We start from the raw sequence: 20,910 nt of genomic DNA on the forward strand, positions 1-20,910 counted from the left end.
GATTCCCAGTCCCAGCTAGACGAAATAAATTTCGCGAATCCTGCCGCACCAAAAACTTTGGAAATTGGGAGAGGCCTTTTAATTGATCCGGAGCTTCTTTTTGTCATGTACCAAAACCTTATTCAAATCGATTCACTGTCTGTTTGTCTGTCTGTTACATGGACTTTTCTCCAAAGCGGCTGAATCAATCCGAATGAAATTTGGTGGACATATGGGAACTATGAAATCCCACGCATGCAGTCAGTTACATATATTTACATGCAGTTTTTTTTTATCATCAAATATAGTCAATATAGTGCTGGGTATCAAATGAAAGCTATCGATTAGTGCTTCTCGGGTCTGATATTAGTTTTGACGTAAATTGCAAAGTCCGCGAGTATGGTGTCAAAATGTACACTCTTAAAGTGAGACAGGACTCATTTTCTGAAACTACCCAACCCAAAAATCCGAAAAAAGTTAGGAAGGTCCGCTTGGATGAAATCTAGGCCTCAAAATATCTTCTCATATTAACTTACTAATAGTATATTACCAACTTTCATAAATTGACTGAAAACCGCCGTAAGTTCATCCTAGGAGTACCAAATTTTGTAGCATAGATGACAGTATCGTGCTTACGCGTGCTAAGTTTCATAAAAATCCAACTATTAGTGTTAAAGTTATAGAAGTTCAAACTTATCAATTTCGTGCTAATTAACAGCATCCTAAGCCATACAAATAAGATGCTGACCTCATAATTAACGAGAATAATTGACATTCGACTGAAATATTAAAATTCCATTCATGGAGAATCCACTTCTCCCCAGCCCTTTTTTGTATCTATTGTAGGTTGTTTTCTTCATATTCGTTAATAATACTCGGTTTCTTGTGTGAAGCGTATGAGTTCGTCCCCTCCATTGCGAACCTTGGCCAGTGAAACATCACATCTTCACATCTAAGACAATTCGGAGAATCATTCAACCCAAAGCGGTGCAAATTCTGCGTGGAGTAACCACCGTGTCCCGTGAGATACCGGGTAATGTGGTAGTAGGTCTCCCCATGTTTCAGCTCAAGTCACGCTCTAATGTTGGGAATAAGCCTGTGTGTCCAATGATCTCTCGTCTCATCAACATTGCCAGAGATCATGCGACTCTGATCTTACTGCATTTCTACGCTCTGTGCGCCCTTGAAGCCTGAGCCTTTTGAAAAACTTTAAACGCTCATATCTCCGTTAATATTAAGAATTTCGAGAAAAGGAACTTAATTCGTGATCACTAATACAGAGGAGATTTAGACCTTTGAAATGGTATATGGGTTGGGGGGGTTTATGAGAGAAACGTTGCACACTCATATCTTGATTAATATTGAGAATTTCCAGAAAAGGAGCTTAGTTGGTGATTGCTCGTATAAAAGAGATTTCATCGTCATCATCAACTGCGGAACTACCGGTATCCTGTCCAGGCCTGCTTTAAAAAGGATCTCCAGATATTCCGGTTTTTCGGCGAGATCCACCAATTCGATATCCCTAAAAGCTGCCTAGCGTCCTGGCCTACGCCATCGTTTCATCCTAGGGAGAGTTTGCCTCGTCTTCTTTTTCTGCAGTAGGTGCTGCCCTTATATATTTTTCAGGTTGTATCTTCATCAATGATTAAATGACCCTACCACCGCAAGGTATTGAACGGGATTCGATCCGTAACTTGTCGGTCATTGAATCGTGCATAGATTTAGTCGTTATGTAATCTACGTGGTCGTCTATCCTCATGTAGGGGGCCAAAAATTGATTGGAGGATTTTTCTCTCGAACGCTGCCAAGAGTTCGCAATTTTTCTTGCTAATAACCCGTCTCCGAGGAATACATGAGGACTGGCAAGATCATTGTCTCGTACAGTAAGAACTTTGGTGAGACGTTTCGAGCGGAGCGCATTTTTTGGCTGTCAGCGACCGTACGCATATTTCATCGTCGCAGCTTTTATCGGTTGTGATTCTCAACCCTAGATTGGGGAAATTATGAGCGATCTCAAAGTGATAGTCTCCTATCTTTATTCTTTCCGTTTGACCAGTGCGATTTGATGTTGTTGGTTAATTGGTGGGTGGTGCTGACGTTGCCACAATATATTTTGTCTTGCCTGCATTGGTGCGCAGCCCAAGGTTTCGCGCCGTCTGCTCGATCTGGATGCAGGCGATTTGTGCGTCTCGAGTTGTTCTTCCCATGATATCAATATCGTCAGCATAGGCCAGTAGTTGGGTGGACTTAAAGAGGATCGTGTCCCCTGCATTTACCTTAGCATCGCGAGTCACTTTTTCCAGGTCCAGCTTAAAGATAACGCATTATGTGGCATCCCCTTGTACCATACCAATCTGATCTGTTGCTGATTTGCCTGGAGTGAAGCCTCTTTGGTATGGACCAATGATATCCTGGGCGTATGGGGCTTTCCGACCTAGGAAGACAGCGGAGAATATCTTGCTGATGGCACTCAGCAACTTGATACCTCTATAATTTCTACAGTCTCCACTGTAGTATCGTGAACGTTAATTATGCTTATATTTTTAAATTTGCCTCGCAAGCGCCGAGTGCAGAGCCATTCACTTATGTTTTCAAAGCCGATAGCAGCAGGTTTTACATTTTGGCCAACTAAGAAACCTACTCCGAACACATGGTTTGCTGGACAAGCACTATAATATATGGCGTAGTGACTCTGCTCCAGGAAACCGGTCCCTGTGCAACGCATCTCCTGAAACGCTGTTACATCAGCCCTATATTGGGACAGGGTATCGGCTAGCTGCTCAGCGGCATTCGATCTATGCAGGGAGCGCACGTTCCATGAGAAAATGCGCAAATCGTTATTCCTTTGTCCTTGCTGGGTTCACTCGTTGTGTAATCCGTCCAGTCCGAGGCTTCTTCTGTGGCTCCGCAACAAGTTGTTTTCCATGTAGGGTTGTCAGCCCTATACCCAACCCCCAACCTGGAGGACCAGGTGGTACAATTTGTCTCGTTTTTAGGCGCGGAAGACTCGCTTTTCTCCGTCTGCAGGTTTTCGTTAAGAAAGAACTCCCAGCGGTCACCACATAGATGTGGAGATAGGGTTTGGTTGTAGAGTTGTTAATGTTGGTTCAGGACTGGAAATTTATAATTCTTTTTCGCGGACCTGTTCTCAGAAACTATTCAACCGACAACTCCTGAAGCGCTTTGCTTGTGGTTTTCGGTTTGCTCGATGTTGCTATTGTCAGGTTGTGTTGCTTTAGTAAAAATATCTAAAATCGACCAGTCTCAATTTATTCTATCCTCTTTAATCGGCCTATGTATGAACTCTGCATATCTATCCACTTGGTTTTTTGGTTTTTAAAATCATTTTTATTTTTAAGAAATAGGTAACAATAGTATATAGATTGGAAAAATGAACAATAAAAAACAATCTTTTAAAATAATAAAAATAACTTAAATCTAATGGCCACTGTGGGCTCTCAAAGTTGTCGAATAACAATTTACAGGCAGAGAAGAGAAACATTAAGAAATAAAAATCTAATTTTACAATAAGTTGTCGGGAAATGGTCAAAAACCCGACAGAATTCACTTAGCCTTAGTGGCAAATAAAGAAATATAAAAGTAATAATAGTAGTAAATGTTTTATCGCTTCAAAAGATACTTTTCACTTAAATTATTCTGCTTAAAACTATCATAATTATATCTATATTTTATATTATATATTTTTTTTTATTTTTTTACAATAACATCCATAGTTAGAAAAGATAATAATAACAGTTATAATATTTACAAAGAAACAAGGAATAATAACGTATGTATGTATAAGTTACAACTGGAGGCAAAATCAGCACCCGCTCAATATGTACATATTTACAAAGCCCCACCAAGAAGCAAATGGCAGAACTGAGCCCGGCCACCGCTAACCGGCATCCCGCAGCCACCAGTACCAGGATTTCTCTTTTTCATCCCGCTTAATATCAATTGTTCTCGCTTTGGAGTATCTCCAGTCGAATCCCGGAGCCCCCACTGTCAAATTCGGGGGTATTCTATCCTTTTGTCCGTGGCCCGTCTATGTATATGATACATAACCGGATCACCGGCAGAATCAAGAATTAAACCATTCCTGTCAAGATACACGAACGCTTCGGGAGGAATGAAGCCTGTCGTGAGAGTTTTCTCGAAATACCCATCATTTGGGTAGAACGGCTGCGAAACCCAAGGGTTCTCACCATGCGAAGCAGATCGCACTATATGATTCCGAATCAATCTGACGATAACTGTGTCGATTCTTGGCACTGCAGCAGCTGCATACATCACTTCATTAGTTACATAGTGCTCATAGTTCCTTATCTTCTCCATTTGGCTAGCACTCAAATTAAACCGGATAGCACACCCGTAAGTGAGCACCAGTCTAACCAAAGTAAGATAGCAAATAATCTTAACCTTCCGGCTAAGAAGTGAAGCATAAAAGAGTCTTCGAAGAGACATGAATGCCCTGCGAGCGCTTTCTAACGCGACTTTAAAGTGCTCGTTAAATTGGAGACGCTCGTCAAGACGCACACACAGATATCTAACGCACTTCTTATGAGGAATGTGCTCAGAACTATCCTCGTTCGCGACATTGTGGAAATCTCTCCAATTCCTTTTCAAGTTCCTACTGGCATACGCCAAGGAATTTCGAAACAGAATCGTTTCACACTTTTGCGCATTGATTTTCATCCGCCAACTGTTCGTGAAGAACTTAATATCATTGAACATCTTCTGAAGTTCAACTTGCACCTCAGTTACCTTCTTGTGTGCCGTGTAGGCTATCAGATCGTCACCAAAGGCAACCAACGACCTTTTAGGAGATTTATTAAAATCGAAAGAGTTGAGTAATTCGCCGGCAAATACCGCAAAAAGTGTAGGCGCAGTCACCGTCCCTTGCTGTAATCCATTCAGAACATGAAATTCTCTGCTAGTAGTGAGATTTCCGTCCGCAATGACAAAGCACTTGCCATCGCTACGAGGTGGCTGGGAAACTCATTCTTCAGGAGCCTCAAAATCAGTCCATCCAACCAGACGGTATCAAAGGCTTTCTCCATGTCTGTAAGGCAAGCGCCTATGCACTCATCATTTCAATACCAAAACCTCAAACACCTTGCTGATGTTAGGCAGCAAACTGATTGGGCGGTAGCTTTGAGGGCTGGATGAATCCTTCCCTCTCTTTAAAATCGGAAATACTTGGGCTTTCTTCCATTGTCCTGGAAAGAAGGAATTGTTCAATAAATTATTGAACAAAATGCAATAATTACGAATGGCAATGTCTGGTAAATGTCTGAGAACCACGTTGGGAATGCCATCCATACCGCATGATCTCTTATTGTTTACTCTTCTGAATATGGAAGATAACTCAGCACATGAGACAAAGTAATCAAGCAGATTATCACTCGGTATGAGATCAGCCTGCAACGCAGAGCTAAATTGGAGAACTGTGGTGCAGTTCAGGCTATATTTGAAATTGTGGACATCTCGTTCTGCAATTTCCGAAAGTCGCGTTGGCTCTAAGTCCGTTCTGGGCCGATGCACCGATTCAAAGTATAAAGTATAAGTTCGAGTTTCAGAGCATCATTCATCACGATATAATTGCCTTGCGCATCAGCAGTTACCCTATTCGTGTCTACACCTGAGTCAATAAGGTGTTGTATCTCGCTGCCACCGACTTTAATTCTCGGTACAGTTATTCGTGACTTTTCACTTTTTTCAACCGTTTTATGGCTGCAATTTCATATCCTTCCATATTATTGCGAGGTTTAATCTTAGGGACGACTTGTTTAATTGTTTCCAGCGTCAAGTTCTCCAGCTTGAGAAGATACTGAAGTATTTCCTCGTTGCTCAAGTTTCTGTCACCTGGTGCAATTGTACTATCGTTTTCCCCATCAAGAGGTGGGCATTCCTCTCGATATCCCCGAATAAACCTCTCTTGGAATTTCTTCCAATTTGTTTGTTTAAAGTTCAGCCTGTGGACGCCACTGTCCATCGGCAGAAGGCGAACTCTTCGTCCATCAAACAGAACTTCAATAAGAATAGCGTTATGGTCGCTATCGTAAGGAAGAGTCTGTAGTTTCCGTTGAGGATTCCTAAAAGTAAAGTTCAAGCACGCGTCAGCAATGCACAAATCCAGATAGGAATTTGCCCTGGGCCAGGTTGGACTCTCTGACCCATATAATTCGCATTTATACTCTATCTGGTATTGCTCTATCCAAGATTCGAGGAATACCCCTCTGGGATTGTTTGTGGCGTTTAGCCATGAGGTATGCTTAGCATTCGTTCGTTAGTCGCCAGCTATAATATAATAATTATGCAGCCTATTCAGTTCGAGTATCGTGAACAGAGAATGGAATTCCTCCTTGAACTTGGCTCGATTGTTTCCCACTGCATAGACTGACAGAATGTATAAATTCCCTCCTCTAGGCAGTGAAAACAGAATACATGAGACTTGGATACACTCAAAGGTTTCAAATTCATTCCTATTAATATGCCTGAAACGATAATGGCGACCCGCAAGTATTCCGGTACCACCTCCCCCATCACAATTTCGTCTATCGTTCCTCACGAATTCAAAATCCTTGAATGTTATCGGATGCCTCGGATTGAGGTGGGTTTCTGAAATCAAGACTATGTCAGGCTGTTGTCTGGCAGCGAAATCAAGGAGCTCCGCTCTTCGATGGATTCCTACGATGGAATTCACATTAATCGCGATGATCCGGAGACCATCCAGTGGTACCGCTTTGACAGCAGCGGGCATGCTGTTTGTGTAAATATTCTGTTATGCTATTTATTTTTGTATTGTGTACGTGTAGCGTATGCTGCATGTTTTAACACATGGTTAGTATTTTATTGAGGATGGTGTTCATCCCGCCACTTGCATCTTGTTGGGGCTTCTTAGCTCCCCCTTGTCGAACTACTTCTGCAAATGGGATCCCCGAGACGATTGGCGCCGAAGGGACGGTACCGTTCAACGCCGCTGACACCTTCGTTCTTTGGGCCGATTTCGGTGCCTGCTGCCTTGTGACCTTAACATTGCGGTATGCAGGACATCCACGGTACGAAGCCGGATGCCCTCCGCTTCCGCAGTTGACACAGAAAGTTTTTTCCTTGCTATCTGCTTCAGTCAGCGAACATTCGGCTGCGGTATGGTCTTTCCCGCACTTTACACATCGTAAGGTCATTTGACAGTTCACTGCCGAGTGACCATAGCGCTGGCATCTTCGACACTGGACTATTCCGCCCCTTAGCAGGCGCTCAAAACGAATGGCCTGGTAATTAAACGACCTGATGTCGATCGCTTCCCCGGCTTTCCGGGCTTATCTGCACAAGGAAGCGCGGCAGGATTCGTTTTTCCAAAACGGATCTCCTCGTACTAAAGCGTGATTGTGTCTTTTTAACTCATTAATTGATGCAGCTTTGGGATGCTTGCTTGCAGCAGGTTAACAGATAACACATGAAAATAAGATGACCCAATTTTACAAATCTTAGGTGAATATTTATTTTGTTTTTGGAAAAAAATCTTTATAAACTAGATTGAATTTAAAAAAATAGAGAATAGTTTTTGTTAAATTCTAGAAAAGATCACAGATCTCAATTACAGGGTAGAGCTTTTACAGAAAAGAGTTGGATACAAATAATTTTATTAAAGTAGACCTATACTAGCCAGATTTTCTGTCAAAATCATATTGTGGACATCATTGAATACTCTCCGGATGTTATTTGTATCCGTTGCGACAGTAAAATGGTAAAAGCACTCTCTCGGTGTGCAGTCTGCTATCCGTGAGACTCGTCTTGGCGGCTCTAATGTGATATCCTGAAATGAATAAAGGGACGTGGTTTTAGCACTTATTTTCAAGAAAATAGAAACATTTTCGGAAATGCAATTGTGTAGAAGATCTTCTCTGAGACACGATCATTAAATAAGATAAATAGGAAGCATATTTTCTTACCACTAATTTTTGCTTAATAAAATGTTTCGTTCGATCCGATTCATCGAAGAAATTTCCCCCTTTTGACAGTCTTTTATATTCCTCATATTCAGGAAAATATTGTCCAATACTTTTTCCAGCCTGGATTTTCCTCTCCATGATGTCTTGTTTGTTGAGAAAAACAATGATCCCAGCACTGGCTAGGAAGCGATTATGCCAGACTCCACTGAATAATCGAACAGCCTCGGTTAAACGATTCTGCGTGGGATCTTCACGGAGAGTTTGGTCAAAATCCCCGCAGGAAATTACAAACAGGACAGCCTCAATTCCTTCGAATACTTGAATCCACTTATTTCGTTGATCTCGTTGTCCACCGACATCGAACATCCGAAATTCCTGCAGGCCACCACCCATGTCCTTAGGAATCTGTAGTTAAGTAGAAAAGGAGTTAGTGATGTCCTGGAAATGATAGTTACCAAATTTACCTTAACTGTGAACTCAATTTGATGTATTCCTGTCGTGACTTTCCGACTATGCAGGATATCTTCCGTGGATGGTATATAGGTGGGCCTCGCAATTGCTTCAAGTTTATCTAGGAAACTAAGAATAAAACGCAAATTTTAGTTATTTATTCTAAAACGTATATTGGATTTTCGCAGTCTATAGGAAGATAGGTAAAGTAAGGAAAAGGAAGGATATGATGCTTACTATTTAGCACAGTCCAAAAGTTGAAATTCATTAGAGCGCATATAACACGATCGGATTCCCGAATCATTCCAGAGAGCTAACACATGATCTCTATATTCCTGAATTGTGGAATTTCAATATATTAGATTCAGGATTACAAATAAAAGAATTTTGCCTACCTCCGTCATATCTTGCGGCCTTAATTCATCAATTGAAGCAATAAACTGCCCGCTCCGCCTGTTATTAAGCGAATCATAGTCTAGTCCTAAGAGATCCATCTGCCGAACAAGTTCCGCAATAGATTCATGAACGTTGCAATAGATTTCAGGTATCTTTGCACGCTTTTCTCTGAAAAAGAATTAATGAAACTTATACGATTTTCGTTATGACAGAAATTGTAAGAATTGTTTTAAGGATAAGAGTACCTAGTTCTATTGTAAAATAAAGGGCATAATCAAATCGGATTTAAACTGTCCTACAAAAACAGCTGAGGGAACTATACTGGGCGAACTTACAAGTCCAGGGTTATTGAGGGATTGAACTCAAGCATTCGTAAGCCTTACAGTCATAATGGGAACACTCATGGGTACGTCTTTTTGTCTAAAGCCTTTGTCCCGACGTGTTTGGTTGCGCCTACCAAAGGCCTGATTTGGCTACAGTCGAAAAGCCGGCCTTTTGGTCGCTTACCATCGACTTGAATCTTGGCGAATAAATTCTTCTTAGTACGAATTACGTGACCATACCATCGAAGATAACTTTTTTGCAATTTTTCCACGATCGGTACAACCAAATATCGATCCCAGATATCTTCATTTCAGATGTGATCAAGGCGTGTTACCCACTAGTCCAACATCATCTTCATTACCGCAAGACACCGTTCATTGTTTTTTATAGTCGGCCAACACTCAGAACCGTAGAGGGCGACAGGCGAGAGACATTGCGGTAAATTTTGATTTTAAGGCGTTCAATGATATGTCTATTACAAAGAATACCAGTTGCGGGACACAACTTCATCCAGGTTGCGCTAATGTGTGGAGCAATTTCATAACGCCATTCTTCATTGGCTGATAGCATTGAGCCGAGATATTTAAATCGCTCAGTTTTGGGTAGGTCACTACCGACACAAATTCAGTTTTATTCAAATTCAATCTTGCATGCATGAAGCGTTCATTTAATTTTTTTACAAATTGCTCGGGATCACCTTCACAGGTATGAAAGGTTTTGTGTATTTCTTTCTTAAAGACATTTGGGTTTGTATTTGTCCCATTAGTACGTAGTACGTAATATATGCATTTCTTATGTGAGAATATCCACTTTCGGGTGATATTGACCTTCAAAGTCTTGAATTTGCAAAGAAGTCACAAATTTGACTTATTATAACTTTGTTAGTAATAGTGCGATTTCCACTAAACTTTGTAAGATTATGCTCTATGTTATAGCCTATATTGCTGTGCCAATTTCCTGGTGCTGGGATGAACTTAAGGAGGTTTTGCAGCCAATTACGGAAAATTGTAGTAACATACTATTATCAACCTTATTTAAACACATATCGGTATGGAGGGTATTTTGGAGCCTAGGCACCATATAGTGCCAGTATCTTGATTTTTCTTTCAGATTTTTCGGTTGGGTACTTTCTAACAATGGGCCCGTTAAAGAAATAATCACTTTCAACCCCCCCACTTCCGCACTACCTTTCCAACAAATGTCAAAACTAAGACCTGCTTCGGAAAGTTCTAATTGAGGCCTTGATACCCAACATGACTATATTTGGTAAAAAAAATGTACGCCCCCCTTTTGGATGTAAATAAATTCGACGTGAAGGGATGTAATTCACTGTATGCCCGAGCGTTCACAGTTTTCACGGTTCCGCTAAATTTGGTGTCAATCACAATAACCGTCTCCGAGAAAAATGCGTGTGACAGACAGACAGACAGTAAACCGATTTTAAATAGGGTTTTGTTTCTTAAATCTTAAAGAGGGGTGGTAAGAGGACGCTTTCTTGATAAAAACCGACAGAGACTCGATGCGATTTTAGTCTAAATTCCCATCTGGGAAAGGTAAGGATATCTGCGGCTGCGGAATGCAGATTCTGGGGCTAGAGCGTCAATCCTCCGACATATTCTAGGACACTTGTGCAAACTATGTGAGAATAGAACTAGAAAATATCTCAAAATGCCTGCCAGTTATGGGCACAATAGCTCATTTAGGATGCATTGCAACTCCCTTTAATACCATTATTATGGTTCCATCCTTCAACTCTATTGGAATCGTTACCTAGAAGTAACCATAACAGATATGATTCTGCAGTCAGTAAAAAAGTTGAAAGCAACACAATTTAGATACAGTGATAAGCCACGGCATAATACACAGTTTCTATAAAAAATCATATCAGAGAAATTTGGTAAACAGTGTCTTCAAAAAATGTCCTATCAGAGAAATTTTTTCAGCATTTTAACCTTTCAGTCCGGGAATGTGTTACTGTATCCTATTAAAGGATTAAGAGGTAGTAGTAAAGCCAAGTAGATTATCTCACGAAATTCTCGTAAATTACTGCCTCACACGTCAAAGTGAGGCCATATATCTTAGGATTTTAAGAAAGCGGTACCATAAGATTTCCCGACCTAGCTTGACGCAGGGGCTCTGACCTACTCAGACCTAGATTTGTACTGGATTCCAATGCAAAGACTACAGAATAGGGCATCAACGCAACGAGAGCAAGAGGTAGTGGTCCAGTCGAAATTTAAACATGGTGCTCACAAATGTTGAAAGTACATCTACTTTTAGCGAAAGGCTCTGGACGTGATCGTCGATATAATATACGTGATTGCCACAATTGCAAGAGATATTAATTGACATGTTAACACACTCATTACGGCCGACGGGTAACCGTTATACGAGCTGAAAAAGAAGTTTAAAGAGCAGTTAACTGACTACAAGTGATTAAGAATCTACCGATCGTCATTCATCGAGACATTACCAGCAGTCCAGATTCGAGGAGGTTCCCCTAGAATCTTGGAAGCATGTATACTAATGAACCCTAACCAAAGATCGGGAGAGTTTTTTCATATCGCCGTCCGTTGAGCAGAATGAGTTGGCCAAGTTGGATTTTCTTAAAGACCCAGATGGTACTTTCACAAACTCCAAAGTTGAATGAGTGCAAACTCCCTTGAAAGCATATTATCAGGTAATTGAATTGTATAGGAGAAAATTAACGGGTTTTGCAATCTCTTCATCTAAAAAGTAAAACATTGCGAGAGCGGTGATTACCATTGAAATAGTAAGAGCTGGTATACTACCCTTTGACCATTTCAAAGTTTATTAATCATTTTTACGGCGAGTCATAATCTGCACTATGCAAACATCTTGAGTAACTCGCCGAAAACTATTGATGAGCATTGGAACACCATCAAAAGTCCTGAGCTCTCCAGTGCAAATGAGGTTGTCAGGCACGGCATAAAGAGCCACCATATGGACATGCGGTATAGCAGAAAATCTAGGTAAGCCTAGCGTGAGCCGTCACACAAGGGAGTTCATTATTGTGCTAACCAGAGGATCATAGGCTGCGGAAAATATCCGAGATTTCGCTACCGTATACTGACATCTGTTTGCTCTCTCAAAAGCTCCTTCGTCATGTCTTCACCACTTCATTGGGACTCTGGCTTAAGAAAATCTTAAATGAATGACCCTCAGGATGATCTGGAGAGACGTGAACCGCCGAACCGGGAACGGTAGTGAATAGTTTTGGTGAATGTGCTATGTTCCATTTAGAAGATGTTGGGCACCATATCGTTTTTTTGATTTCCATGATACAGAACAAACCTCTTAAAAGCGGGTTCACGATGTAAGAGTCCGTGAACATAAAAGGGTTTTTGACTATGCGCTCTTTTTACAAGTTTCTGATACGCCAAATAACATAGAGGTGATAATAATTTAGTTAAGTGGAGATGGCTGCGCGCTGAAGCAGGGGTAGATTCCTGAATGGCGATGTAATCAACAAAAGGCTACCACAAAGAGTTGTGTTGTCACTACTTCAGTGAAGTAGGATGAGTTGCCTGAAATCCAAGCATGAGCTTACGATATGGTTGCACTGGTTGTTGAATCAAGTGTAACGCCTTCCGATTTTCGGATCCCCAAACATAATTTTAAGAAATATAATATTATCCTCAAACATAGAGAAAACTAGGCCTGAGCATAAAAATCTATGGCAGAATAAAACAAAGGTCTCCTATACTGATGGCTTTGAAACAGAAAAATTCTTGGAGCAGAGGTATGCCTCTAGGTGAAAGCACAGATGCCTTTTTCATTGGAACAATACAGAACGGCTTTTCAGCAAGGTGAAGTGTGTGATCCTAACAGCGACAACCTTCATAATAGGCAACAATTGTATGATAGGTGCATCGCAGTCTGCAGTGAAAACCAAGTAGCCTTGCAGGCATTGAGCAGTTTTTTAATTACATTATAAATCATTCTGGAATGTAGAATTCATCTGAAACGCACTTCTACCTTCAATACGGTGGAAATACTCTAGGTACCTGGGCACTGTAACGAAGTAAGAAATGAAACCTTAGATACTTTAACATGCCAGAGCCGGAACAGCAATTAAAGTGTCAACAGCTTTGGCGAATGCTGCAATCAAAAACTGGGAGCACGTTTTCCTTGAATACTTCCAGACAGACCAAACTTTCCTATTAGAACCAAACAAACATACTCCAAAATTTATCCTGCCGAAAGTATGAACAAGATATTGGCCAGCCATAACTTACTAACTAAATATATATTCAGAATAGCAGTCTTAGAAGATATGTAACCATCCTGTAACAAGGAAGCGGAATCCATGGAACCCAGTTATTAATAAAAACCTGAATCAAATCAGCACATTGACGCCTAGTATTCCCAAGATTCAAATCATCGGATTTTGCACCGATTATTATTAATTACGGGCACACTGGCTCAGTAATTCATAGATACATATCTAGACGATGGTAGGTAAGCAGTTATCAGTAGTTCCTTCAAAGAGCTAAATACTCCTAAGATTGTGACTACTATTCGAAGAGCAAGATGAACAGTATCCAGCCGCCTCAAGTTTTCAGAGTGAGCCTATAGCGTTTACGGAGGACAGCCCCCCCCCCCAACTTACAATCATAGATCTCTTTGAGGTCCTCAAAGAATCGTTCGCCTAGGGTCTGTAGGCTGACTCTAGCTAGAGCTGGGCAACCGCAAAGGAAGTTTCTCCGTCCTCTGCCAATTTTGACAATGCTAATTGCAGGGTATGCCGAGTCTAGCTGTATATGATCCCCTACAGGCTAGTGCGCTGTGAAAACCGCCAACTGCATCCACCGAGGGACTATCAATATCGGAGCGGAGCCTAGTCAGTCGGTCGGCCCATTCATTCCCCTCAACGTAATACGACTTTGAATGTGTCGCCCAGACTAAACGAAAGAACCTAGTGAAGAAAAACTTGAATAAATCAATGCTAGTAGCTGGTTTCCTAGTTTTTAATCTATACCAGATTTAATCGTACAAAAAAAATCAGAACTAATCAGAACATCTACCCTTATTCCGTTACTAAATAATTCACTTAATTAGACACTTCCAATTAAGGACTATTACTTACTGTTCTGTAAATCCATTTATGTGCAGAATTCTCATTTGCTTAATAATAGTAGTTTTGCCGGATTCGGCCGTCCCTAGTAGTAAAATTTTGATTGCACTGGCAAACTGTTGATGAATTTGCTGTATTTGCTTATCTATTTGTCGTGATCGAAGAGATTCTTCCGTTCTGTGTCCAAGGCAGCCTAACATCTGAAATGAGATTAAAAACATAAATCACTACAAAACTAGTAGCTCAATTTAAAGAATGCTATCTTGAAATATATAATAGTAATCTAAATATTTAGTCAGTCTTTTTCGGTTAGGTAATATACATTTTTAACAACTTCGCCCATAATGATCCGATGATTTCAAATTTGAATAGAAAAAACGGAAGGAATAAAGGGTTTTGTGTATTCATTCCTATGTAGCTCGTAATGTATATGCATTTAGTATGTCAGTCTGTTCAATTTAGTCTGATATCAACATTCTGCTTTGGGTTACAATAAATTTACAAGAAATAGACAAATTTGTTCTATGGTAACTTTGCTAATAATATTAGGATTTCCCCTAAAATTTCCAGTATTGGTCTCAATATTGTCATCTGTGCTACTAAAAATTCTGATTCTAGGATAAAATTAAGGGTGGAGACCCCCTCAATTTTTAAAAATATAATAACATACTATTATTGACTTTGTGGTATGAAGGGTGTTTTGATGCCTAGACACTAAATGCTAAGATAACTCCGAGATGCTGCACATGGTAAGTGGAATACCGTCATTGGACTTCCTAGAAAATCTAGAAATCTCCAGACTACTGGAGGAAAATAAGATGAACCCAGATCTTGGAAACGTTCCCTCATGGCTCTTCAGCGTAATTTGCAAAAATCTAATCTTTAATTAATTAAAAATTTGGGATATTTGAATTGACAAACTAGTTACTTCCCAATTTAAGCACCCGGACAATTTTTCCAGTAAAAATGATGGCAAAGACTTCTTTACCTTGGATTATTGACATCGATATCTGCTAAAAAAAATAATAGGGTTGCTTCTAATCAAAAAACACTCTTTCCGATTCATTGAGACAGAGAACAAACAAAAAGTTCAACACTACAAACCACGCAGCTTCATAATTTCTTCAGATTTTTAAGTTATACAGTATCTGGGAACCAGGCCATTGATTTATAACTTCACTTTTCAAATTTCTCTCCCCCGTCACCCTTTATGGAAAATTACAAAAATGCAACGTAAAGTAAACTATTTGGCAAAAAACAAATTTACACCCTCTTTTCACTGCGGAAACGCCCCTTTAAATGCAATGCATATGTGGCTCACAATTCCAACATTCTCAACCAACAGATATAATTGTTACTAAATAAATAGCGTATGACAGGTAGATAGACCAAAAACAGACAAGTCATAGAAGGAATAAAGAAGACCCTCAAAAGTGGATTCATAAGAGCGAAAATAGTTGACATATCCATCTAGAGTTGCTCTGTGGTACCTACCCTGGCTTTACGAGAGAGGAGAATGCGAGAAAAGAAAAAAGGGCGGTGGTAGATATCACATCTTTGAGCGATATTTTAGCAAAAGATCTTCAGAGACACGTCAGTGAAGACTGTACATACAGGGACCACTAGGCCATTTTAAAACCATGCAATGCACAAGACTAAATTGCCCACGGAAAACAGTGTTAGGTAGGCAGCGAACCAGTGTGATATGCCAAGATGTATTGTACCCAAACAACAGGTGCTAAACTTTTGGTGGAACTCTGAAATGGAAGAATGCCGTTCAGGGCCAGAATGAGGCTGACACGGACTCCTGGGGTGGCACCCACAAAACAATACAGTCGAAAGACAAGGGTAAACGCTCTCCATCGGTTACTTGGTATCTCGGTCAGTACTCTCCTACATAAAATTAGGACGAATCTTTTACCACAAAATGTGGGCACAGCCAACCTCCCCATCGTTGAAATAGACCCCGCTGCAGTTCCAGGTAAGCGAGGAGGAGGTTTTTGAAGCTGCGAATAAAATATTAGAAAATAAAGCGCTTGGCTTGGATAACACCCCCCAACAAAGCACTTAAGGTAGCAGCCTAAACAATGCCAGACATATTTGCCGAAGCATTTATGGGATGTCTTTAAAAAGGAGCATTTTCACCCAAATGGAAGAGGCAGGAACTAATACTGAGTTGAAATTTCTGTCCATGATTTTATTTTTTACAGTAGTTATAGATTAAGAAAAGAACTAGATTTTTTCCGTATTCTGTAAATTTTTTATTTTCTTTAGAATACAATTCTTCTGGGGACCACATGCCTTTTTCATCAGTGCTAATACCTAATAAGCTAATACTAATTTCCGTTGTTGCCCGACGAGGAGAAATATTGCGCAATGATACCTCTCGATGAGAAGAATACCTCCAATTCCGCAAGATGGAACAAAACACTTATGTATTATACATCCCTAACTAAATTAGACACTTGAAATACCTGAAGCGTATGGTTGCCGGCCTGTTAACCAATAGGTTTTTAAGCTGCAAATTAGATGAAGGACGACATGGGTCCCACTAATGTCCATCCTATGCCCACTTTTGTGAATAATTATGTATAGCGGAGTACTGGCGCAAGATTTCCCCATTGATACTGCCTCCATTGGTTTCGCTGACGACATTGGAGTAACGATTGTTTAAAGTCTTCTCGAGGAATTGAGCTTCATGCAAATGAAGGAGTTTATGATATCTATTAAGGTCTGGTTGGAAAACGCTGGTCTATCGCTCGCAGAATATATGATGGAAGTAGCACTTGTCACTAAGCGGAGAGAATGCACGTCAACGAAACACGAAAAAGTTGGGACGCAATCAATACGCTAAGAGCCTGCGCTCAAAAATTTAGGGGTAATTATCGACCAAAGGCTGAATTTCAAATCATATGTTGAGTGTGCAGCAAGCTACGCATTTAACCCCGGAGCAATGATCACGAAAAAGCTACCAAATATTGGTGGCCCAAGGCCGAATCGTCGATCCCCCATTTCAAGTATGGTTAACTCCATCCTGGCCCAGCATAAGCTACTGGAAAAGAAACCAAATAACGAAAAAATTGGAGAAGTGCACTCCTAATAGAACAATATCCGATGAAACGTATCTCACCGGAGATCCTTCTGCGCGTGTCGGCGGCACACGAAGTGAAACTTTCGCAGGAGAGGTGGTATTAGTCAAAAAATACCACTGGACCCACAGAATAATAAGGGATATTCGGAGATGGAATACTGCAGAGGAGGCAGAACGCATTTCATTTCAGTGCCGGAGATTCGCAGCTCAGAAGGCTACATTTTAAGCTACAACCCAAGAGCACTTAACACTCGAAAACATTATGCAGTACATGTTAAAATTGAAAGCGGTATGGACTGAAGTCTAAAAGGTGATAGCAGACATCCATAAGAAGCTTAGACAGGAAAAGTGAACTGGACGAACAAACGAGAGAGAAGTACGAACGTGAACACGAGTGCAGGATAAAATCTGATCCAGCCCCGCGACGTAATACCATATGATAGTCCCACTGATAGAGGGGAAGGAGGTGGTTTTAGTGGATGAGAGTTCTAAATAATCGTCTGGCAGGAGACAGCGGTAGCTTTTGAAGCTTTCTACGTTTCATCGGGAAAGAAGGCACCCAGACTTTCCATTATCGGAGGATATCATGACATCAGCCGGGTTAACCACTAGAAGAAAAGCGTTTTATTAGTTGAGTTCAGGTCGGGCAAAAGGAACTTCCACAATCATCCTTAGGTGAAGGACTCTATGGGGATTGAATGTATGGAGTTGAATAAAAAAGCAAAGATCTGGGTGGCCTTAAGATACAACAATCTGCATAGTGGCAACATGAACCTCAGAGATCTAGAGGGATTCATAAGGTAGTTACAAGGAACCGCATATTTTCAATTCTGAATATAGTTCTTGAAATACCGGTGGGGTCAACACTCTTCAGAGTCAGGATAATGGCTCGGTAGTATACCTAACCTTGGTTAGGGACACGTTATCCAAGGATCACCAATGATAGGTGAGCCAGAAAAATACAATTGCCATCAGCCTGCCATTTTTCAAGTGAAACGTGGAACGAGAACAAAACAGTTTTCAATCCAGCTGAGGACATATATACGAGTTATCCATGCACAAATAGACAAAACTATATATGCAAAGTCTATTTGTTAATCCAATGCGATTTCGATAACATTCGTAATTCAACGTATTAATATATATAATCCTTCGATAATAAATATTTCAATAAAACCGACTCCGTTAGCAAGCAGAAAGGCGAAGGTCACCACAACACAGTGTTAATGGAAAAAGTCTACATTAGCACTGAACCTAACAATGGATAATGAAATAATTGGTTAAGTCGCGGATTTCATTACTCACTGGGCTTAGAAACAACAGAACTATTGATATCGTTCTAGCAAAAATATTCCATTGCCATTTGCCTAATCCCGTGGTTATGATAATCCACCTGCAATATATTGAATCTTCCCGAATGGATAGACATCGCTTTATGGGCAAAATAATAAAGATAAAGAGTTTTCAGTTGAACTGATATGACGAGGGTTAGTATCCGGTTAGTGTGCCGTTTTTTATTTCAGCGGATATAAGATACAAACGTACCTGCACCCATAGGCGTACATATTTATGGACAGATAAATAGATACTCATTCATTAGTAGCAGAGTCCCTGAGATCTAATCAATACCGTTTCAGTATCTATATGTTAAGGGAAAAACAACATTTATCAATAAATGACCAGTCATCTATTTTTAGTAATATTAGTATCTCTTGTTCGCAATTACTATGATATGCAGTCATAGGTGGAATGTAGGGCATCCAAGCTGCACCAAACTTTGGAGCCATGGTCATATGGTTGTCATGGATCTCTATATGGAGCATAGCGGGTTAACCCTGTATGAACGCAATCGTTCAACGCTTCTGGTAATATCCCTCTGTTTCATCTAGGACCTCTTGAAATACCTAAATTCCTCCATAAGTGCTCTGCGACAAACAGTTCGAATGTTCCCTACTAGTTTATTACTCTGGGATTGTGCATAACATGCACTAGAATTATTGGCCTTTTATCAAATCCGGGCCGGGGTTCTATTTATGGGGGCCAACCTATTACTCTTTTATTTTAAGAAAGTCTGTAATCCAACTCCGGGATCGGGGCGAATTACCCTTCCTCGACCCCAGGTCCAGAGTTTCTCCTGATGAACCTGATTGCCGGTCTTCCGTAAATTTCGACAAATCTAACGATGAAACGAAATAAAATTCCAAAATGAAATAAAATGTTCAAGGTAGATAAATATGAAAACGCAAAGTAGACGCTGTAGAGATTTGCGAAATGAGTTGTTCATTGCTTTACACATCCCTATCAATGGAAGTGATAACCCCAGAGAGGATAACTCGAACATTCCTCCTGTTCAGCCTTTTGACTCTAATTCTTTGCGCTTCTCATTTTTTTTCTAATAGAGACCATCCGAGGCTCTGATGAACTTCCCAAACCCAAAAGAAGCAGAAGTCGAGCAAGCATGGGGTTGCACCTCTACCCTTCAATCTGGGACTGGAACAGATTATATGGAGGTGGTCTGTGGATACAAAAGGCAGGCTGCTCTAGAAATCTAACCAAATCGTCGCATATACGTCACATATGCACATTTTGAAAACCAGTTGCATATACAGGAAGGCAAAGCTCCGAATATGCAAAACGATAATATGAGTTGTATCCAATATTTGACAACCTTGAAGTCTCCAAAATAATCAAACTCCGAAAGTTGCGATGAACCACCTTGAACGTATAGACAACACTCGGATACCTAAAAAGGTATAAGGTAAATGAGACCCGAGAAACGAAAACCGAAATAAAAACCCTTAAAGGTCTAAACAAATCCTGTTGACGAAGACAGTGCATTACTGCTCGCATTTAATAATCGGAGGATGCGAAGGTCAAAGCCCAAAATAGGCTATAAAGCTCTCGACGACCACGATGAGATCCTATCCTATTCGAAACGATGGGCGACATTACACTAGTATTTGTTGAGGAGAACCCCATGTGTGGAATAAGAACTTTGAGGAAAATTTGGGCCCCCGGAGAAACTTCGGGCCTGGAGGAAAGCACCCATTTAAATTCTCTCCTTAAAGACTTTTCAACGTCACCATTTTAATGGTCCCATAGAATTAGCTTGGATGTGATGCTAACAATATGCGAACACGATTTTTAGAAGCGAGAAGATATAGTAAAGCGGAGAATCTGAAGAGACCCTGATGTGGAGAAAAGATTCAAATAACTTATCTCTTAACAAAATATGAACTCAAAAAAATACATAGTTTGCATCGTTCCAATAAGGCAGGAAATATCTTTGAGATCATTGTATTTTACGGAAGTTTTATTGAGCACGAGTTCGTCCTTCCCAAGAAAATTACTTAACTTTTGGTCCTAGATGTGACAAGGGCGCACCTCCATTTTAAGGTTTTGTGTAAAACATCTCCAGTTTAGGATCCCAGATATTAGGGAAAGGTTTTCGAGTTTAACAAGAGTTGCACTATCCTCCAACCGGATGCCGGTACTCAAATATGGCAGATTCATTAAATTGTTAAGCATACACTTAGAATAGATCGGCACTTCCGCCTAAAGATGGACGTTTCCCCCTTCTTGTGTGCAGTCCTATTCTCCACCATCCAACTGAG

The 20,910-nt window shown here is 40.5% G+C and overlaps 1 protein-coding gene across 6 annotated transcripts in view; it reads right to left on the reverse strand.

The window, feature by feature from the left end:
• Positions 1-7,470: 7,470 nt before the first annotated feature.
• The window catches only part of LOC119649906 (guanine nucleotide-binding protein G(f) subunit alpha), a 29,231-nt gene continuing 15,791 nt past the window's right edge, over positions 7,471-20,910 (reverse strand). For all 6 annotated transcript variants that reach the window (XM_038052304.1, XM_038052300.1, XM_038052303.1 and 3 more), the window contains 6 exons: positions 14,218-14,405; positions 8,783-8,951; positions 8,625-8,722; positions 8,402-8,516; positions 7,938-8,342; positions 7,471-7,801 (listed from right to left, as the gene is read on the reverse strand). In XM_038052304.1, coding sequence (XP_037908232.1) covers positions 7,631-7,801; positions 7,938-8,342; positions 8,402-8,516; positions 8,625-8,722; positions 8,783-8,951; positions 14,218-14,405 — 1,146 coding nt within the window. In that variant the 3' untranslated portion in view covers positions 7,471-7,630. The remainder of the gene's footprint in view (positions 7,802-7,937; positions 8,343-8,401; positions 8,517-8,624; positions 8,723-8,782; positions 8,952-14,217; positions 14,406-20,910) is intronic.

Source organism: Hermetia illucens, chromosome 2, assembly GCF_905115235.1.
Source record: "Hermetia illucens chromosome 2, iHerIll2.2.curated.20191125, whole genome shotgun sequence".
NCBI classification, from domain to species: Eukaryota; Metazoa; Arthropoda; class Insecta; order Diptera; family Stratiomyidae; genus Hermetia; species Hermetia illucens.